This window comes from Hoplias malabaricus, chromosome 2 (genome assembly GCF_029633855.1).
Source record: "Hoplias malabaricus isolate fHopMal1 chromosome 2, fHopMal1.hap1, whole genome shotgun sequence".
Taxonomy (NCBI): Eukaryota; Metazoa; Chordata; class Actinopteri; order Characiformes; family Erythrinidae; genus Hoplias; species Hoplias malabaricus.
Genome location: NC_089801.1, coordinates 3,234,982 through 3,252,236, shown reverse-complemented (window position 1 = coordinate 3,252,236; position 17,255 = coordinate 3,234,982). Strand labels below are relative to the sequence as shown.

The following is a 17,255-nucleotide window of genomic DNA, read 5'->3' as shown; positions in this document are numbered from 1 at the left end:
GTGGTGGGTTATGGGTTCCAATTCTTTCCAGTGGTGGTGAATGTAACCAGGCGTCTCCATGTCCACAACACAATTCCACCATTTATTTCCTCTCCACGACCTGCAGTAACTATCTAAAGATGTTAGTGGAAAATAGTGGAAATCTCAAATCAGTATCAACTACATCTGCTGTCTGGTTCCATTCACCACCGATGAACTTTCCACATCAAACACTCGCCATGGCTTTCTTTGCATTTGACAAATGGAAATATGAATTTAAGATTGCTATACTATAAAAATAAATTAAAATCACATTCCCGTTGTTTTAGGAAAAGAGCCGAGTCAGAGGCGAGGAAAGGAAGCCTCCCCAACAGCAAAGAGTTGCCTTCCCATCATCCCACTGATCCGGTGGAGCTACGGAGACTCAACTTCCAAACCCCTGGTAAGAGCAGTGAAGAGCCGCCATCCTCATCTTCACCAACAGCACAGAGAATCCGAATTCAGATTCACACCCCTGCTTACGCTGTGTGTTCGAAATCATCTTTAATGGTCAGTCACTAACAGCATTGAGCATCTACTAGTCTATTCCCACTTTTAATCCCTAACCTCTGCTTCCGGATGTGTGTTCAGACCCTTGATCACACACACTCGTATTCAACTTGTCTCTGCTCCACATATGAGGTCTTGCATAGCAACTGTTGCTAGGTTAGGCAAGCTTTACAGCACATTTATCCAAATGAGTAACTATCAGAGGTCATGCAAGTCATCCTAAGGCGAGCATTCGCTCACAATAATAACAAAATAACAGTCACTTATATGAGGAATATAGCTTGCAATGCAAATGCAGATTAAATATATGTATTATGACAGTAAATTAAGTTTAATTTCCATGGGATTTTAACAGCATCCTTTAAAGTTTGTCTAACCGGGCAACAGCTACTCTACACAAATCCATTTGAGCTCAGAGCTTGCACCAGTAACAGAAATATGACACAACCTCATCTCAGCATCCATTTCATCATTTGTTATGCTATAAATGGTTTTGGGATTTAACAGTGTAGCAGAAACGGTAAATACAAATGCTTTAAATTGGAGTTTATTGAACCTTTGATAACAAGCTAATTGTTAACACCTGTTTTTAAGGAATCCCTGCAGCTACATTTCTAATACCAAAACATCAGTTATTTTTACAGGACATTGATAACCACTGGTATCAATGTAAACTTCTTTATTTGGCCCCAGAACAGGAACTGATTTATGGCCTCATCTAGGTTTCTTTAGAAGTGATTAGATGTTGTTGGGGTTCATCAGTTGGAATGGCTGGAATTATACCTCAGGAGATAGTATGTGACGTTTGGGAGCAGAAACCCAATCTGAATACAACCTGATCACACTTGTCCACGCCTGTCTTTTTGCTGGAGTGTAGATGGTATCTACAAAAAAAAAAAATAAATCACGTAAAAACTGGTCTTGGTTTTGTGTTTCAGCGTGTATTCCAAAACACATCAGTTACTCCTTTCCCATCAGTTCGGAGCTCAGGAGAGTTTGAATATCTGTACTGGTCATGACATGTAGACTGAGTGGATTGAGTATTGCACTGTACATTACCCCCAATGTGTATGTTGATTCTTAAATTTTACAGATTTGCTAAAATTGTATGTACCCTTTAATTGGAGATGTAGATTATCTATAGCAACTACTACAGTTCTAACTGAATGCTAATGGTGTGCTTGGTTTTAACATAACTTTATTTATTCATGAGTTATTTACAAGTTTCTGACCACTTATAAAAGGTGTTCAAAGTGCTGCCCATTGTGTTGGATTGTCAATGCAACCCTCTTCTCCCACTCTTCACACACTGATAGCAACACCGCAGGAGAAATGCTAGCACAGGCTTCCAGTATCCGTAGTTTCATCCACTTAAGTTACGTTAAAACCAAGCCCACCATTGTTTTTTTTGTGAAATTCCCAATAAGTTTGATGTGTCACATGACCCTCTTCCCATTGAAAAAACAAAAGTTGGATCCAAAATGGCCGACTTCAAAATGGCCGCCATGGTCACCACCCATCTTGAAAAGTTTCCCTCCTCCCATATACTAATATACTGCATATATATACATACACAGGAGGTCCTCGGGTTACTTCAGTCACGAGTTACGATATTTCGTGGTTACGACACATCTCCCATTTACTGTATAAAGCCTTGTTTAGACTTAAGTGGTTTTGTGTCGTAAACGTCGTAACGTGAACTTCGTGTTTGGTGTGCATCGTAGGAACAGATCAACGTTATAAGTCGAGGACCCCCTGCATATACAATGTCATGGAGAATGGCCCAATAGAAATGCTCCAAAATTACTATGACTTTCATTGAAAGTTAAGAAGGTTTTTTTCTTTCTGTAAAGCTATTATTTTGGAGATACATGTTTTTAATTGGACAGTGATGATATAATAGTTAACTGAGTCTTATGCCGGCTGGCGGATTCTGTATTTAGGAAGTGCTTTACTTTTAGGCACTAAATATGTCTTGATCTGAGTGTTTTTGGCCATTACTAATATGTCGCATGCAATAAAAGCATACAATTGGGTTTATAGAGGGTAAAAACTTCCCCCCATTGATTTTCCTCTCTCCTGGGAAAGGGCTAAGCCATTACTTCTGCAGATAGAAAGCTGTCTCTCTCTCTCTCTCTCACTGTGTGTATGTGTGCAGTGCCACGCCAACATTTCTCAAGGTGTGTGTTAGGCCACAGCTGCCGCAGAGCCTCTAGCAGATGAATGGAGAGGCTTTATGGGCTGAGTCCAGTAAATAAAGAAGGTCAAACAGTCTCTGGTGAGAGGCTGATAGAGCAAAAGCACTGACCCAAGAACAGGTCACACCCACTGTACACCTTCAATAATTAAAGACTAGAACCGTCTGTAAATAGACAGTAGTAGATACAGCAGTGTGTTAGGCAGCTGTTTAAAACTATATACTGCTGCAGTATGTGCTTTTTACCAATAGCAGCTTATTGAACGCACTATTTAACATTTAAAAAACAGTCAAAAATAAGAAGTGTTTTGGTTTGTTACGAAATAATTTGTTATTTTATTCCCACGTTGTAGTACAGTGTAATTATGTTGACAATGTGGATTTTAAAATGGGCCTGATGTGAATTATAGGTGGAAAAAAAGTGATGTCTAGCTGTAATCTCCCCCTTTTCTATTTGAGTGATCATTGTTTCTATAAAGAACCGTTTTTGAGGTTTCAGTTCCAGTCAGTTTTTCACATTGCACTGCACAAAGATCTATCTAGGAAACATGTACTTGCATATATATATATATAGGCAATTTATCACAATAATGATACGTATCATCATATCAGCTGACTCTAATGTGAGCTCCTAAATGTATGAGACTCAGGAGCAGTGAAGTGAGAGAGAGAGAGAGAGAAAGAGAGAGAGAGAGAGAGAGAGAGAGAGAGAGAGAGAGAGGGATGTAGAAGTTGACAAGCTGTGAACAGAAAAGCTCCCCCTTGACCTTGGTCGACAAGGTGAGAGCCACTTGAATCAGCCAGCTGTAAAAACCTGTACTCTTACTGTATTTTATACACACACACACACACACAGTGACTGAATGCACTTATATTACAGCCTCACAACAGAACAGGTACTTGGAGGCAGGGCTTGTTTCTTTCTTTGTTCCACCCTTCGATAACGAATGTGTGACGAAAGAGAATTTAAGAGTAAGGCGACATTTCCATTGGCCTAAATTTTACTGATGAGATTTAACCATTGAAAGAATAGGCAAGCAAGGAATGCCTTACGACTACAGCTTTTGGCAGATGTTTTAGACCCCCTTACCATTCCATTTTAACCCTGGTTCGGTGGAGAAAGCAGTTTCAGTCTTAGAGGAAGTTAGAGATAGTTTTTCAGTCTTAAACTAAGGCTCGTTTTGGCATGGAGTGGTGTAGTGTGAGGTTCCTGCCCAAGCCATGAATCAAACCTTGGTTTGCCACAGAGATTGGCACGTTAGTTTAATAACATAGTGTATAATGCCACTGTTCTCCACACTGCAGACTGGGGTTTGACTCCCAGCTCAGGCAGGAACACCTAGCTACAGCGCTAAAAGCCCTTGCTTTCTGTAATAATAACGTTTCCTTGTCTTATTTATTTATTTACTGTACCGCAGTTGATAAAATCACACAATAAAACACACAATAAAACAGGGTTCATATCCCAGCTCCATCAGGAACACCATGCTAAGCGCTAAGTATACATTTGCCTACATTTGCAACATGATCAGAATTGTAAATGTCTTTCGCAAATGCCATAAATATTAATGTAACTGGAGCTAAAATCAGTAATGGGAATCCCAAAGCCTAGCTGTTTAACTGACTCTATTATGAATTCTTGAACAGCAGCACACAGTTTGAGGCAGTTAACTTTGAGGCAGTTAGCACAATGCTAATGTCTTAATTGATAAGATATAATCCTTAGTTGTTAGCAACATTAGCCTTGTAGCTCCAGCAACACACTACAGGAGTGAAGTTCAGATACGTGTTTGAGGGAGTTTATTTAGCCAAATTATTCCTTTAATTAAGGATTAACGAACATTAGCATGTATTATTCAGTGACTCGCTTTCATTTTTAGAAAGTCTCACTATCCCTCGCTCCTTCTTCCAATTTCTTTTTTCTCCTCTTTTGCTGAGAGCTCTCTCTTGTTGGAAGTTGCATTAGTCTGCTTTTCCTCCTCCAACACCACTTCTTCTCTTCTTCCCAACAACCCCCCGACTCCCTCCCAAAAACCCCTTGATGGTGCCCTCCTCCTCCTCACATTTTCATCTTGAGGGTGCTCAACGCTGGCGAGTTAGCATGTTGGCGAGTGGCAGTTTCATTGTGGAAATGGATCTTGAGTGGCGCTCTCTTCCACCTCTCCTTCGCTTTTTCCATTAGCTAATGCCTACTTCTGTCATCCGCCACCATAAAAGAAGCATCCGCTCTCTCCATCGCTCCATTTTCTCTCTCTCTCTCTCTCCATTTCTCTTCTCTTGCTCATGAATTTCTCTCCTCTCTCCATCTCTTTCTTCTCTCATCAGCTTGGTGCTTTCTGTACAGCCTTATCTCTCGCTCATTTCTAACTCTGTCACTTTTCTTGTCACTCACCCTCTCTCACTCTTTTTCTTGCTTCATCTTCCATTCTCTCTCTTCTCTTTCCTTCTCTCCACTCACCTCTCCCTCTTTTTCGCACACCATTTAATACAGCTTCCGAAAACCTGATGCACTTTTTCACTTTGACACCTCCACCTTTCCCATCATGCACCTGTTCTCCTTTCTCCTCCCCCTCATCCCCCCATACTGCTTCTGCTTCTCAGACCCAATTTTCCTCCGCACCTACAAATCTTTCCACAAGAAAAAAAGAATAAAAGTCCCAAATGGATCCTTGTTCTAAAGCCTCTGCGGCTGCTTCAAGGTCAGAGCTGCGTTTCACTCTGAAGCAGAAGAGACTTTGTGTTTCTGCCAGAAAACGTTGCGATAAATAGAGAGAAGTATGTACAGACTAAGAAAACGATTACCAGCCAAATCATTAAAGCCACCTCCTCGTTTCTACACCCACTGTCCATTCTCTTAGCCCCTCTGACCACACAGGAGCACTTTGTAGTTCTACAACTACAGTCTGTAGTCCATTTGAGTACTTCTTTACCCCACTTCCACTCTATTCATCAGTGTTCAGGACCACCACAGAGCTGGTGGATCAGACACAGCAGTGGCTGCTAGAGTTTTTAAACAGTGTCCACTCTGTGAGACACTCCTACCTCATTGGTCCACCTTGTAGATGTAAACTCGGAGACAGTAGCTCATCAGAGTTTGTGCTAATCATCCGCTAGCCCTTCGTCGGTGGTCACTTGGTGCTGCTAGCATTTGCAGCGTCCGAGGGACGGTGGAGGATTTGAGCTAAAGACGCTCTCTGATATGCTTCTATATTCCTGATCTGTCCATTTCACAATGTTATTTTTTTCATCACTCTGGAAAACTGTCCCTTCATCCTCATCCAGACGCTCTTAAATTGTGTTTACTTTCCGACTGCTGTGTGTGATCAGTGTTGCTGCGCATCGGTGTCGAGTTCTTTATGTATTGCATGTTGGTGAGTGTCAGCCTGGAGCATGCAACAGTTTGTGTTGTTGTTTATGTCTTTGTTTACTAACAAACCTATGTCCAGATGAGCAGAGGAAGTGTGTGGTTAGTGGATGGGACTTGTGGTTGTTTTGCTGCTTTGTTTACTTTCAGGTGTAATTTTTCACCACATTTGCTTTTAACCTCAGCGTACATTTTATTTACGTCGACCCTCCCCCTCCCCCCCCCCCCCCTTCCTTCCTTCGTTTTCCTCCACAGGTCCTGGAGCATCCGGTTACCCCAGTAACCTCCATCTGTCAAGTTAGTTGGTCTCGTTTATACATTTGCCATCCCATCTTTTTCCTCCTTTTGTTGTTTCCTTTGTTTTTCCTCATGTAATAAAACGCAGGCTTATTCACAACCGCTTCGATCCATAGCATTCGCAGCGAAACCATGACAACATTGGACTCCTTATAATAAAACGCGCTTGTTTTCAGATGTTTTTAGATCCATGTCATCTGCTATTTCATCAAGCTCCAGCATCCAGGCCCTAACGTTAGCGCTCCGTGCTTTTGTGTTTACTTTTGTTTTATTGTACATTTCCATAGTTTTTGTCACGTTAACCAAGCCGATGGCCGTTTGCGTGCGAATTAACGCTTTTCTCTCGCACCAGGAATGCGCAGTTGTTTGGGGAAGTTGTTTCTCATTGGCTTCCTCTCGAAATAAGCATGCCGCCGCTTTTGAGTGGTCCTTCAAGCCTAACAGCTCTCACCTTTTTCCATCTTCTTCTCGAACCACATGCTTCTCACTAATGATTCACTGATGTGTTTGTGCCAAGCTTCGTCGCTAATGCTAACGCCCTTGTCTCTGTTTTGCTTTTGTTTCGTTTTTTTTGTTTTTTCTCCAGGCATGGCCAACCACCCTCCGATCCCGATTATGGATCTTGCTGATCATCTGGAGAGACTGAAGGCCAATGACAACCTCAAGTTTTCCCAGGAATATGAGGTAGCACATTAGCAGCCCACAGTACTCATTAGCACTAGGTGACCTCACTGATCGCTTCCTTCTGATCGAACCCAGTTATATGTGTGCCATCACATCATCCAAGTGGATTTTGCATATTACTTGCGGTTGAGGGGATTTTTCATATTCCAAAGAATGTAAGTGTAACATTCATTCATTCATTCCTTTAAAATGCAAAGAAAATGTGGTGTAGTTCCTAAATAAGTGAGTTAAACTCTGACCTTGGTCGAGCTCTTTGAGATTTTTGGTGCTTCCAACAACTCTGACCAATCGTGGACTAATCACGTCGATGAGCGTTTCGTATTGACCGGATGCTGCTGCTGGCCCCTGCCCAAGAGAAAATGAAAAAATAATCCAGTCCCATGTTCAGATACAAAGCAGATTCCTGCTCTTATCTGTGTGATTGGAAAAGCCAGATCGAACACAGGATGTTGAGATTGTTAATCTTGTTTTCTGTGGATGCCATTTCTATACGCTTGTTGGATTGTCACTGCAGCGTCAGGAGTCCAGTCCTGTGATGTCACGTATGTAGATTAAGCCTGCAATATAAAAAATCCCAGTCTGTGAAGTCACAAAAGATGTTTTAAACCGTGATGTCATGAAGGAATTTTAAGACTGTCATGGAGTATGTTTAAGAATGTGATGTCATGGAAGATGATGTTTAAATCTCTGATGCCACAGAGGATCTTTAAATCTCTGATGTCACAGAGAATGTTTAAGACTGTGATGTCACAGAGGATATTTCAATATTTTATATCACAGAGGATATTTAAGACTATGATGTCTCAGAGGATATTTAAGATTGTGATGTCCTAGAGGATATTTAAATATTTTATGTCACAGAGGATATTTAAGACTGAGATGTCACAGAGGATGTTTAAATCTGTGATGTCATAGAAGATATTTAAGACTGTGATGTCACAGGATATTTAAGACTGTGATGTCACAGGATATTTAAGACTTTGATGTCACAGAGGATATTTAAGACTGTGATGTCATAGAGGATATTTAAATATTTTATGTCACAGAGGATATTTAAGACTGAGATGTCACAGAGGATGTTTAAATCTGTGATGTCATAGAGGATATTTAAATATTTTATGTCACAGAGGATATTTAAGACTGATGTCATAGAGGATATTTAAATATTTTATGTCACAGAGGATATTTAAGACTGTGATGTCACAGGATATTTAAGACTGTGATGTCACGGAGGATATTTAAATATTTGATGTCACAGAGGATATTTAAGACTGTGATGTCACAGAGGATGTTTAAATATTTGATGTCACAGAGGATGTTTAAATCTGTGATGTTATGAAAGCATTTATTTTTAAATCTGTGAGGTTAGAGTAGCTTGAGCATGTCAGTTTAAGTCTTTGATGTCAGGGGCTACAATGTCATTTAAGCAATTGGGCCTGTGATGTCATTTCTGGGATGATGGAAACACAGCTTGCTATTGGCTGAGTGTTAGAGGGTCCAGGAGATTTCCTATTATTTATCACTCTGTTTTTCTTTTCATTTTTTTTTCTTGCTGCCTGGAGTGTTGTGTGGTGTGGTGTGTGTGTGTGTGTGTGTGTGTGTGTGTGTGTGTGTGTGTGTGTGTGTGAAACCCTCAGGGTTAGTGCTGATAGATGGAGTGTTAGAGAAGGCAGTGTGTGTGTCGGCCAAGGCTGGAGAGCAGAGCGAGACTTTATGGTTCTTTTCAGAATCATTTGCTCTGTACGTGCACGTGTGTGTGTGTGTGTGTGTATGACAAATTATTCCACTGAGGTGCTACATTGAATGTGTTGGATTCAAATACAAACATGTGCATCATTTCCACACCAAGAAACAACAGCGCCTTCTTTATTTGGTTTGTGCTTTTGTGCCTGTTTCCTTTTTTCAGTGTTTGTTGACCGCTTCCTCATCCTTTCAGACCCATGGTGTGGATTTGTTCTTCTCACAGCGAAAGCAAGGACTCAAGCCTGTGTTCAGATCTAAAACGAGAGCAGAGTTTAAGGTCCACCTCTCCCTCAAAAAGTGCTTTGAGCGCCGTTTATCTGATGGGGACAGTTTTGGTGCAGTTTCTGTGGGAGTTAGACGTCCCATTTTCTCTGAAAACCCGCTTCTGGAAACTCCTTTGACTTTCTTCTTGATGCAGTGGATTATCTTTTATCTGATCTCAGAAATATCTACTGAGAAATGAATAAGTTAATGGCAGTCGTGAGTGGGAATGCAATAAAGGGAGGGTGGTCTCTGGCTGTAGGTATTTTTTAACACTGCCATTCTGTGTGTGTGTGTGTGTGTGTGTCTTCGCCGCCTCCAGAATATGAGGTCAGCTGTTGGCTCTGTGCCAAGCTGCCCCACTATTATTGAAGCTTAAGTACATCCAATTGTAATTCCCGAGCACTTTTTTTCCCCAGCCGCATGGTGAAAGTCATTTTGGGAGCACAATGAAATGAGGCTGCTTTTCATTATGAGCAATGTTGCGACCCACTGTTTCAACATATTTGGATAAAATGCCATGGCTTAGCTGAAGATTTGTTCTCTGGTATAATGTTCTGTGGCTCGGCAATGTGACCTACACTGATAGAAAAATGCCACCGCTGTGAATTATGCTTTTTTTTTCTTTCCCCTCCCTCTCCCCGTGCCGAGCTGCATTTGCACATTGTGAGGGGTATTATGTGGCCGAGTCGAGGTAATTTGCAGTTAAATTACGGATATTTCCCGCAGTAAAAATCATCCGTTTGCTCTGTGTGTGCCGTATAGGAATGTTATGTTAGGGAACGACACTGGGCCCGTTTCCCTCTCGGCTTTTATACGTGTTATCGGACTGTTTATGTTCTTTTGACTTAAACTTATCGGGTTTTAAATACATCTCCGACACTGTTCTCCTTCGGTTAATATTTCTGTGGATATTAAAGGGACCGTATGATGTCTTACATTTCATTCATTCATTATCTGTAACCCTTATCCAGTTCAGGGTCGCGGTGGGTCCAGAGCCTACCTGGAATCATTGGGCGCAAGGCGGGAACACACCCTGGAGGGGGCGCCGGTCCTTCACAGGGTGACACACACTCACACCTACGGACAATTTTGAGTCACCAATCCACCTACCAACGTGTGTTTTTGGACTCTGGGAGTAAACTGGAGCACCCGGAGGAAACCCCCGCAGACACAGGGAGAACACTGATGTCTTACAGCTCTATGGATATTAAAGATCAGCAGTGTGGGTGGTAAAGGGCCCATTTCATGTGCTATTCATTCCCCAGTCTGTTTAAGGAATATAAGCTTTGTGATGTCACTAAAAAGAGATGATCGATTCCAGTATGTGGAAAACCAGCTATCCCAGCGAAATGATTCGCCAGTGTGTGTGTGTGTGTGTGTGTGTGTGTGTGTGTGTGTGTGTGTGTGTGTGTGTGTGTGTCAGCCCAACTGTATTTAGTGCAGTGTTGTGTTTACGTGGTTGGCTTGTGATAATGCAGTGTGTAGTGACTGTTTGTCGTGTCATTACCGTGTTTGTGAGCGTGATTTAATCACGGCGTGTGTAGCTGTGACTCTACTGTAGCGAGCATTAAAGGGCACTTCAGAGCACAAAGCTCCAGGTTTAGAGCCGGCGCAGTCGTGCCGTACGTGGCTTTTCACCCTCTATTCATGCCATGAACACATTACTTCGCTCCCCCTCGCTTGTGTGACCAGTTTTCATTCTTTCTATGGTCCTCTGAAAAGTGTAATTTGAAATTTGTCAACCCAGAGAGTTGGCTCGCGGGCAGATGCGTATCGTCTTTTCATTTTCAAAAAAGACACCGAGGAGACTGAATAATTTCATTATTAAAATAAATGGAGGAAAATTGCAAACGCCAGCCTCGGCCGGCTGTGAGGTCACACGGGCTCTGAATCTCGCTGCTTCTCTCTCTCTCTCTCTCTCTCTCTCTCTCTCTCTCTCTCTCTCTCTCTCTCTCTCTCTCATATCCCTTCTTCTCATTTAGACAGTAACAGGGTTATTCATTGTTCACCATCAGACAAAAGCACAGCACGTAAATTACGTAAGTTTAACAAAAAACAACACATCAGAATTGAGTACAAATTACAATAGCAACGTTTTTCAGCATTGATTCCAAGTCAGTCCCAAACACATTCAGTGATGCTGAGGTCTGGGCTCAGGGGTGACTGGTCTCCCACTGCCCTTGCTCTTTCTCGTTTAGATTGTGTGCATACTTCATGGTAAATGAACCAAAAGCAATTGTTCAAATAAACTTGGGAATCATTGACTTGTCTTGTCTTACAGTGCTTTGCGAAAGTATTCAGAAAATAAATACAGGACCAAAACCTGTTGGAGTCTACAAGAGACCTGAGACTGGTGACGGAGATTTATCTTCCAACAAGACAATGATCCAAAACATAAAGGCAAATCTACAATGGAATCGTTCACAAATAAACGTATCCAGGTGTTGGAACGGCCAAGTCAAAGTCCAGACCTGAATCCAGTCGAGAATCTGTGGAAAGAGCTGAAGACTGCTGTTCAAACGCTCTCCATCCAACCTCACTGAGCTCGAGGAAGAATGGGCAAGGATTTCAGTCTCTCGATGTGCAAAACTGATAGAGTACATACCCCCAGCGACTTGCAGCTGTAATTGCAGCAAAAGGTGGCGCTACAAAGTATTAACGCAAGGGGCCGAGTAATATCGCACGCCCCACTTTTCAGTTTTTTATTTGGTTAAAGTTCAAGGGGGACGAATACTTTCGCAAGGCACTGTATGCTGTAGTTGTCACAAAGTGCTGTGTCATACTTCTTCACTATTATTCTAAGATGTGGGCACTTATGAAATGGGCGTGTCCAAAATATTTGGGCTGCTTCTGGACGATACATTCCAGTGACCCGAATAAAAACCTCATGACTGAGGTGCTAGCCCCAGGATACTCTGGATATTGTGTATATTGTGGATATTCTGAGATGGCGAAGGGTGGGGGAGTCGTGGGGGGGGGGTGGGGGGGTGTTGATAAATGGCTGTAACCATATACACACTTGGTTCTTTAGCCCGCAGCAGTGTTTCAGCTCTGACGGATTTAAAGTTACGCTGAGCCTCCGTGGCAGCCGCTGCAGGACACTATATTTAAAGCCACTTGTCAGTTATGTGGGATGCCCATCATGCCATCTTTCCATTTAGACGGAGACAGAGGGTCTAAAATAGCTTGAAAACACTCCTAAAGGCAAACCGCGACTAGAATTTCATTCGGAGAATCCGAAGAGTGTGTCGTCATACGCTGAACTGGAGCAGGAGTATCCATGTCCAGCTTCTAAATGAAGTTCTTGTGTGAAAATGATCGGTATTTGATGGAAATGAGCAACGATGATGTGGATGAGTCTCTGGTCAGGGTTGAGTTTTGTTGGGTTTTTTTAAGTGAAAATGTACAGAGAACACAGTTCAGCAAGTTTACTCTTAATTTGGTGAATTTATTCACATTTTATTCAAGAGGTAATACATTTTCAAATGGTTCACATGTATTTTAGTGCATTATCTGCGTTGGGAGGGCTTCACCCAGTAAACATTTAGCCGTTGATTCAACGTTGAAATAACGTAATGACTGCCGTCTAATCGACGTTCTCTTAAGGTTGAAAATGAAAGTTGAAAAGACGTCCAAACACAGACATTGAAAAGACGACTGTTAGACGTATTTTGGACGTCCATTGACGTTATTAATTGGTCCCGAAATAAATCACTAGTATAAAACGCGTTTTGGACATCCACTGACGTTATCGATTGGTCACCACTTAACTAACTTATTAAGATGGAATTTGGACGTCCATTGACGTTTAAAATATGTCATTGACGGACAGACTACTTTTAGACCTATTTTGAACGTCCAGGGATGTTCCTTGTTTACTGGGCATGCTCTAAAGGAATTCCACTAAAACATCTGCTAATTGGTTTCTTTTGTACGTCATTAATTTAGTCACGAATGCATAGTAATATTTGTCCAAACCTATTGAGAATGTGATCAGGCAGATAGACATTAGGCTGAAAAACACCCCAGCGTTCCTTTAACTTTGATTACCACTGATTTGTTATTGATCAATTGTTTCACTGTGTTTTCTCCTCTCTGTTGCAGTCTATTGATCCAGGTCAGCAGTTCACATGGGAACACTCCAATCTGGAGGTCAACAAAGCCAAGAACCGCTACGCTAACGTCATCGCCTACGACCACTCCAGAGTCCTGCTCTCTGCCATTGACGGTGAGTAAAGGCATAGTCTTTATAGCCAGGTTTGTCCATGTCCCAAACAAACTCACACTCAATTCTCTTTAAATGAGGAAAGGCTTAGTATCGTTTGCAAATAAATCAACTGTTTATTAATTTAGTACTTTATTAATATAGTACTTTTCTAGAACAAGCGTCAATATACACACTGTCCAATTAAAACCATGTATCTCCCAAATTAGTTACTTTAAACGTGAAGGAAAAAAGCTATCAATAGAATTCATTAAAAAAATGTATTCCAAGTAATTTTGGTGCATTTTTATTGGTCGATTTCCACACAGTGTGAAGGTCAGCTGTGGTTGAATGATGTAGTAAAGCACAACTCCACAGAAATGGAGATACATGTTTTTAACTGGAGAGTGACACACATTTACATACACATGTATGCGCTTTTCCCAACTTGGTGCCTTCCCAGTAATCTGTCTGTTTTCACTTAAGGAATGGATTCTCCAAGCTGGTCTAATCAGGTCTAATCCGGTTTATATTGGTCTAGGCAGGTTTACACTAGTCTAAGCTGTTTAAGGCTGGTCTCAGCAGGTTAATGCATGTCTAACGTCTAAGTTCATGCTGCTAAATGCTAGTGCAGTGCTGGTTAGCATAGTGTAGTTTGCAGTATGTTTGTTTTGCAGCATTATGAGGAGATTCGTATAAAAACTAAATCTCTGTCGGGACCTACGCACCCGCTCTTTCGTTTTTTTGAGGAAACATAACTTTACTAAGGGACTTCCTCGTCCCTGAGCCATTTCCCACTGGCAACGCAGGCATGTTTGTAGCCTGCTAGCATCTGGAAGTGTGCTGTTAGCCTGGGCTTCTCTCTGTTGGCTTTGATTTGAGAGCGAGTAAGTGCACACACCAGAGATTTAACAAAAAGAAAGTGCTGTGACGTCAAACGGCTGTTGTTTGTGATTTGGCAGGAAAGTAAATAAATAAACAAATAAAGAAGGAAAGGGAGAACGAAGCAAAGAAACAAAGGCATGTAGTGGTGCACACAGAAAACATTTAGATGTTAGCGAAGCAGGAGTGAGTCTCGCTACTTTCCAGAGCCCTCAGGGCCTTCCTGCCCAGTCGTGTTTTTTTTGTTTTTTGGGTTTATTTTCTGCCACTTTCTGGCTTTAAACCAGTAATCTGTATCTGTAATGTGCTGATTACCTGCCTCAGGTGAGCCGGGAGCTGGAACAGAACCTGAACAATGGGTCTTTCAATAACGGTTGGGCAAAAAATCAGATTTAAATGTGTATGATTTTAAGGAACTCTCATCTCTAATGTAGTGCATCAGCCAAGACATGAATGATGTTGGCTTTTTTAGTTTTACGCTACAGCTTTGAGACCAATGTAGCTAATAAATAATGGATGCTCAGCCTGCCTTCTAAAGCCACATGAGCAGCACGAGCTAATTCCCAACTAATCGCTAAAGTTTAATGTTCTCTTTAATGTTGAGACAATCAATGAATCTGATGTTTAGAGTTTTCAGGGACGGAGAGTGACTCCTGACTGACAGCTTTAACCTCCACTCGCTAATTTACACTCAACACCTATTTGTTTGGTTGCCGTTTTGTTTAGGGTGCCGTTACATGTTGAAAGGTGGGAATGAGAGGAACACTAATTGTCTTCCTCCCCTGACCGTCATCCTTAAAGCAGACAGCTGGAGCGAGGGAGGACTGGAGGATGGAGGAGTGGGGTGTGGATGGAGTGAAAGAAAAACACCCTGCTTTGAAAATATATTTTCTTTATATTCAGCTGAAAACTTTACCTCAGAGAGAGAGAAAGAGAGAGAGAGAAAGAGAGAGAGAGAGAGAGAGAGAGAGAGGAAACAAGTGTGAATGAAACAAAAGAAGAAAGGTAGAGTGAGAGGAAAGGTACAGAAAGTGAAAAGGATGCAGAGAAACGGAGTGAGAGGAGAAGAGGGGAAGGGAGAGATGCTCTAAATAGGAAGTAGAGAGATGGAGTAGGAACAGAGAGATAGAGTAAATAGGAAGTGGAGAGCTAGAGAGAGAGAGAATGAAGGAGTGTGTGGGCGCCTTGGTAACGCGTGGAGCAGACAGATGAGCTTTATCTTGCGTTAGCATGTGTTAGTGCGGCGCTTGCTGCCAGTCCGCCGGCATTGACTCGCTGTCAGCAAACAACTGGAAAAGACCACACAGCTTTCATTTTCTCACATCAGAGAAAAGAGGGAAGAGGCATCTCCACCTCACACTCCTCCCTGCCCCTACGCCTGCTCCTCACTCCTTCTTTTCACGCTAACTTTCCGCCAAAAAACTTTGGACAAGCCCGAGTGAGAGTGTGCATCCATTGCATTCGTTAAACAACTTCGACACCTCTTTTTAAAAATCTTCGTAAATTAAGGACATTTGTTTAGGAGTTTGCCCATTTTTTGCTGCAGTGAAATGCTCTACTCTTCAGGGGAGGCTTTACACTGGATGTGAGGATTTGATTGCATTCAGGCATAAGAATATTATTCAAAATCATTCATTCATTATCTGTAACCCTTATCCAGTTCAGGATCACGGTGGGTCCAGAGTCTACCTGGAATCATTGGGCGCAAGGCGGGAACACACACTGGAGGGGGCGCCAGTCCCTCACAGGGTCACTGTGACACACCCACCAACGTGTGGTTTTGGACTGTGGGAGGAAAGTGGAGCACCCGGAGGAAACCCACGCAGACACAGGGAGAACACACCACACTCCTCACAGATAGTCACCCGGAGAAAACCCACACAGACAAAGGGAGAACACACCACACTCCTCACAGACAGTCACCCGGAGGAAACCCACGCAGACACAGGGAGAACACACCACACTCCTCACAGACAGTCACCCGGAGGAAACCCACGCAGACACAGGGAGAACACACCACACTCCTCACAGACAGTCACCCGGAGGAAACCCACGCAGACACAGGGAGAACACACCACACTCCTCACAGACAGTCATCCGGAGGAAACCCACGCAGACACTGGGAGAACACACCACACTCCTCACAGACAGTCACCCGGAGGAAACCCACGCAGACACAGGGAGAACACACCACACTCCTCACAGACAGTCACCCGGAGGAAACCCACGCAGACACAGGGAGAACACACCACAGTCCTCACAGACAGTCACCCGGAGGAAACCCACGCAGACACAGGGAGAACACACCACAGTCCTCACAGACAGTCACCCGGAGGAAACCCACACAGACACAGAGAGAACACACCACACTCCTCACAGACAGTCACCCAGAGGAAACCCACACAGACACAGAGAGAACACACCACACTCCTCACAGACAGTCACCCGGAGGAAACCCACGCAGACACAGGGAGAACACACCACAGTCCTCACAGACAGTCACCCGGAGGAAACCCACACAGACACAGAGAGAACACACCACACTCCTCACAGACAGTCACCCAGAGGAAACCCACACAGACACAGAGAGAACACACCACACTCCTCACAGACAGTCACCCGGAGGAAACCCACGCAGACACAGGGAGAACACACCACACTCCTCACAGACAGTCACCCGGAGGAAACCCACACAGACACAGAGAGAACACACCACACTCCTCGCAGACAGTCACCCGGAGGAAACCCACACAGACACAGAGAGAACACACCACACTCCTCACAGACAGTCACCCAGAGGAAACCCACACAGACACAGAGAGAACACACCACACTCCTCACAGACAGTCACCCGGAGGAAACCCATGCAGACACAGAGAGAACACACCACACTCCTCACAGACAGTCACCCGGAGGAAACCCACGCAGACACAGGGAGAACACACCACACTCCTCACACACAGTAACCCGGTGGAAACCCACCCATTCACAATCATTAATGCTTTTTAAATTAGTTTTAATCTGGAATCAGTTATTGTATACGCCAAGGTGTTTCTGGAGATGTGTCTAGTGTAATTTTTCCAAACTCTTCC

General features: G+C 43.0%; 1 protein-coding gene across 1 annotated transcript in view; it reads left to right on the top strand.

Annotated features, from left to right (window-relative positions):
- The window catches only part of LOC136673427 (receptor-type tyrosine-protein phosphatase delta-like), a 109,961-nt gene that overhangs the window by 85,761 nt on the left and 6,945 nt on the right, over positions 1-17,255 (top strand). Inside the window, 4 exon segments of the mRNA XM_066648892.1 lie at positions 309-421; positions 6,345-6,386; positions 6,973-7,070; positions 13,182-13,305. Coding sequence (XP_066504989.1) covers positions 309-421; positions 6,345-6,386; positions 6,973-7,070; positions 13,182-13,305 — 377 coding nt within the window.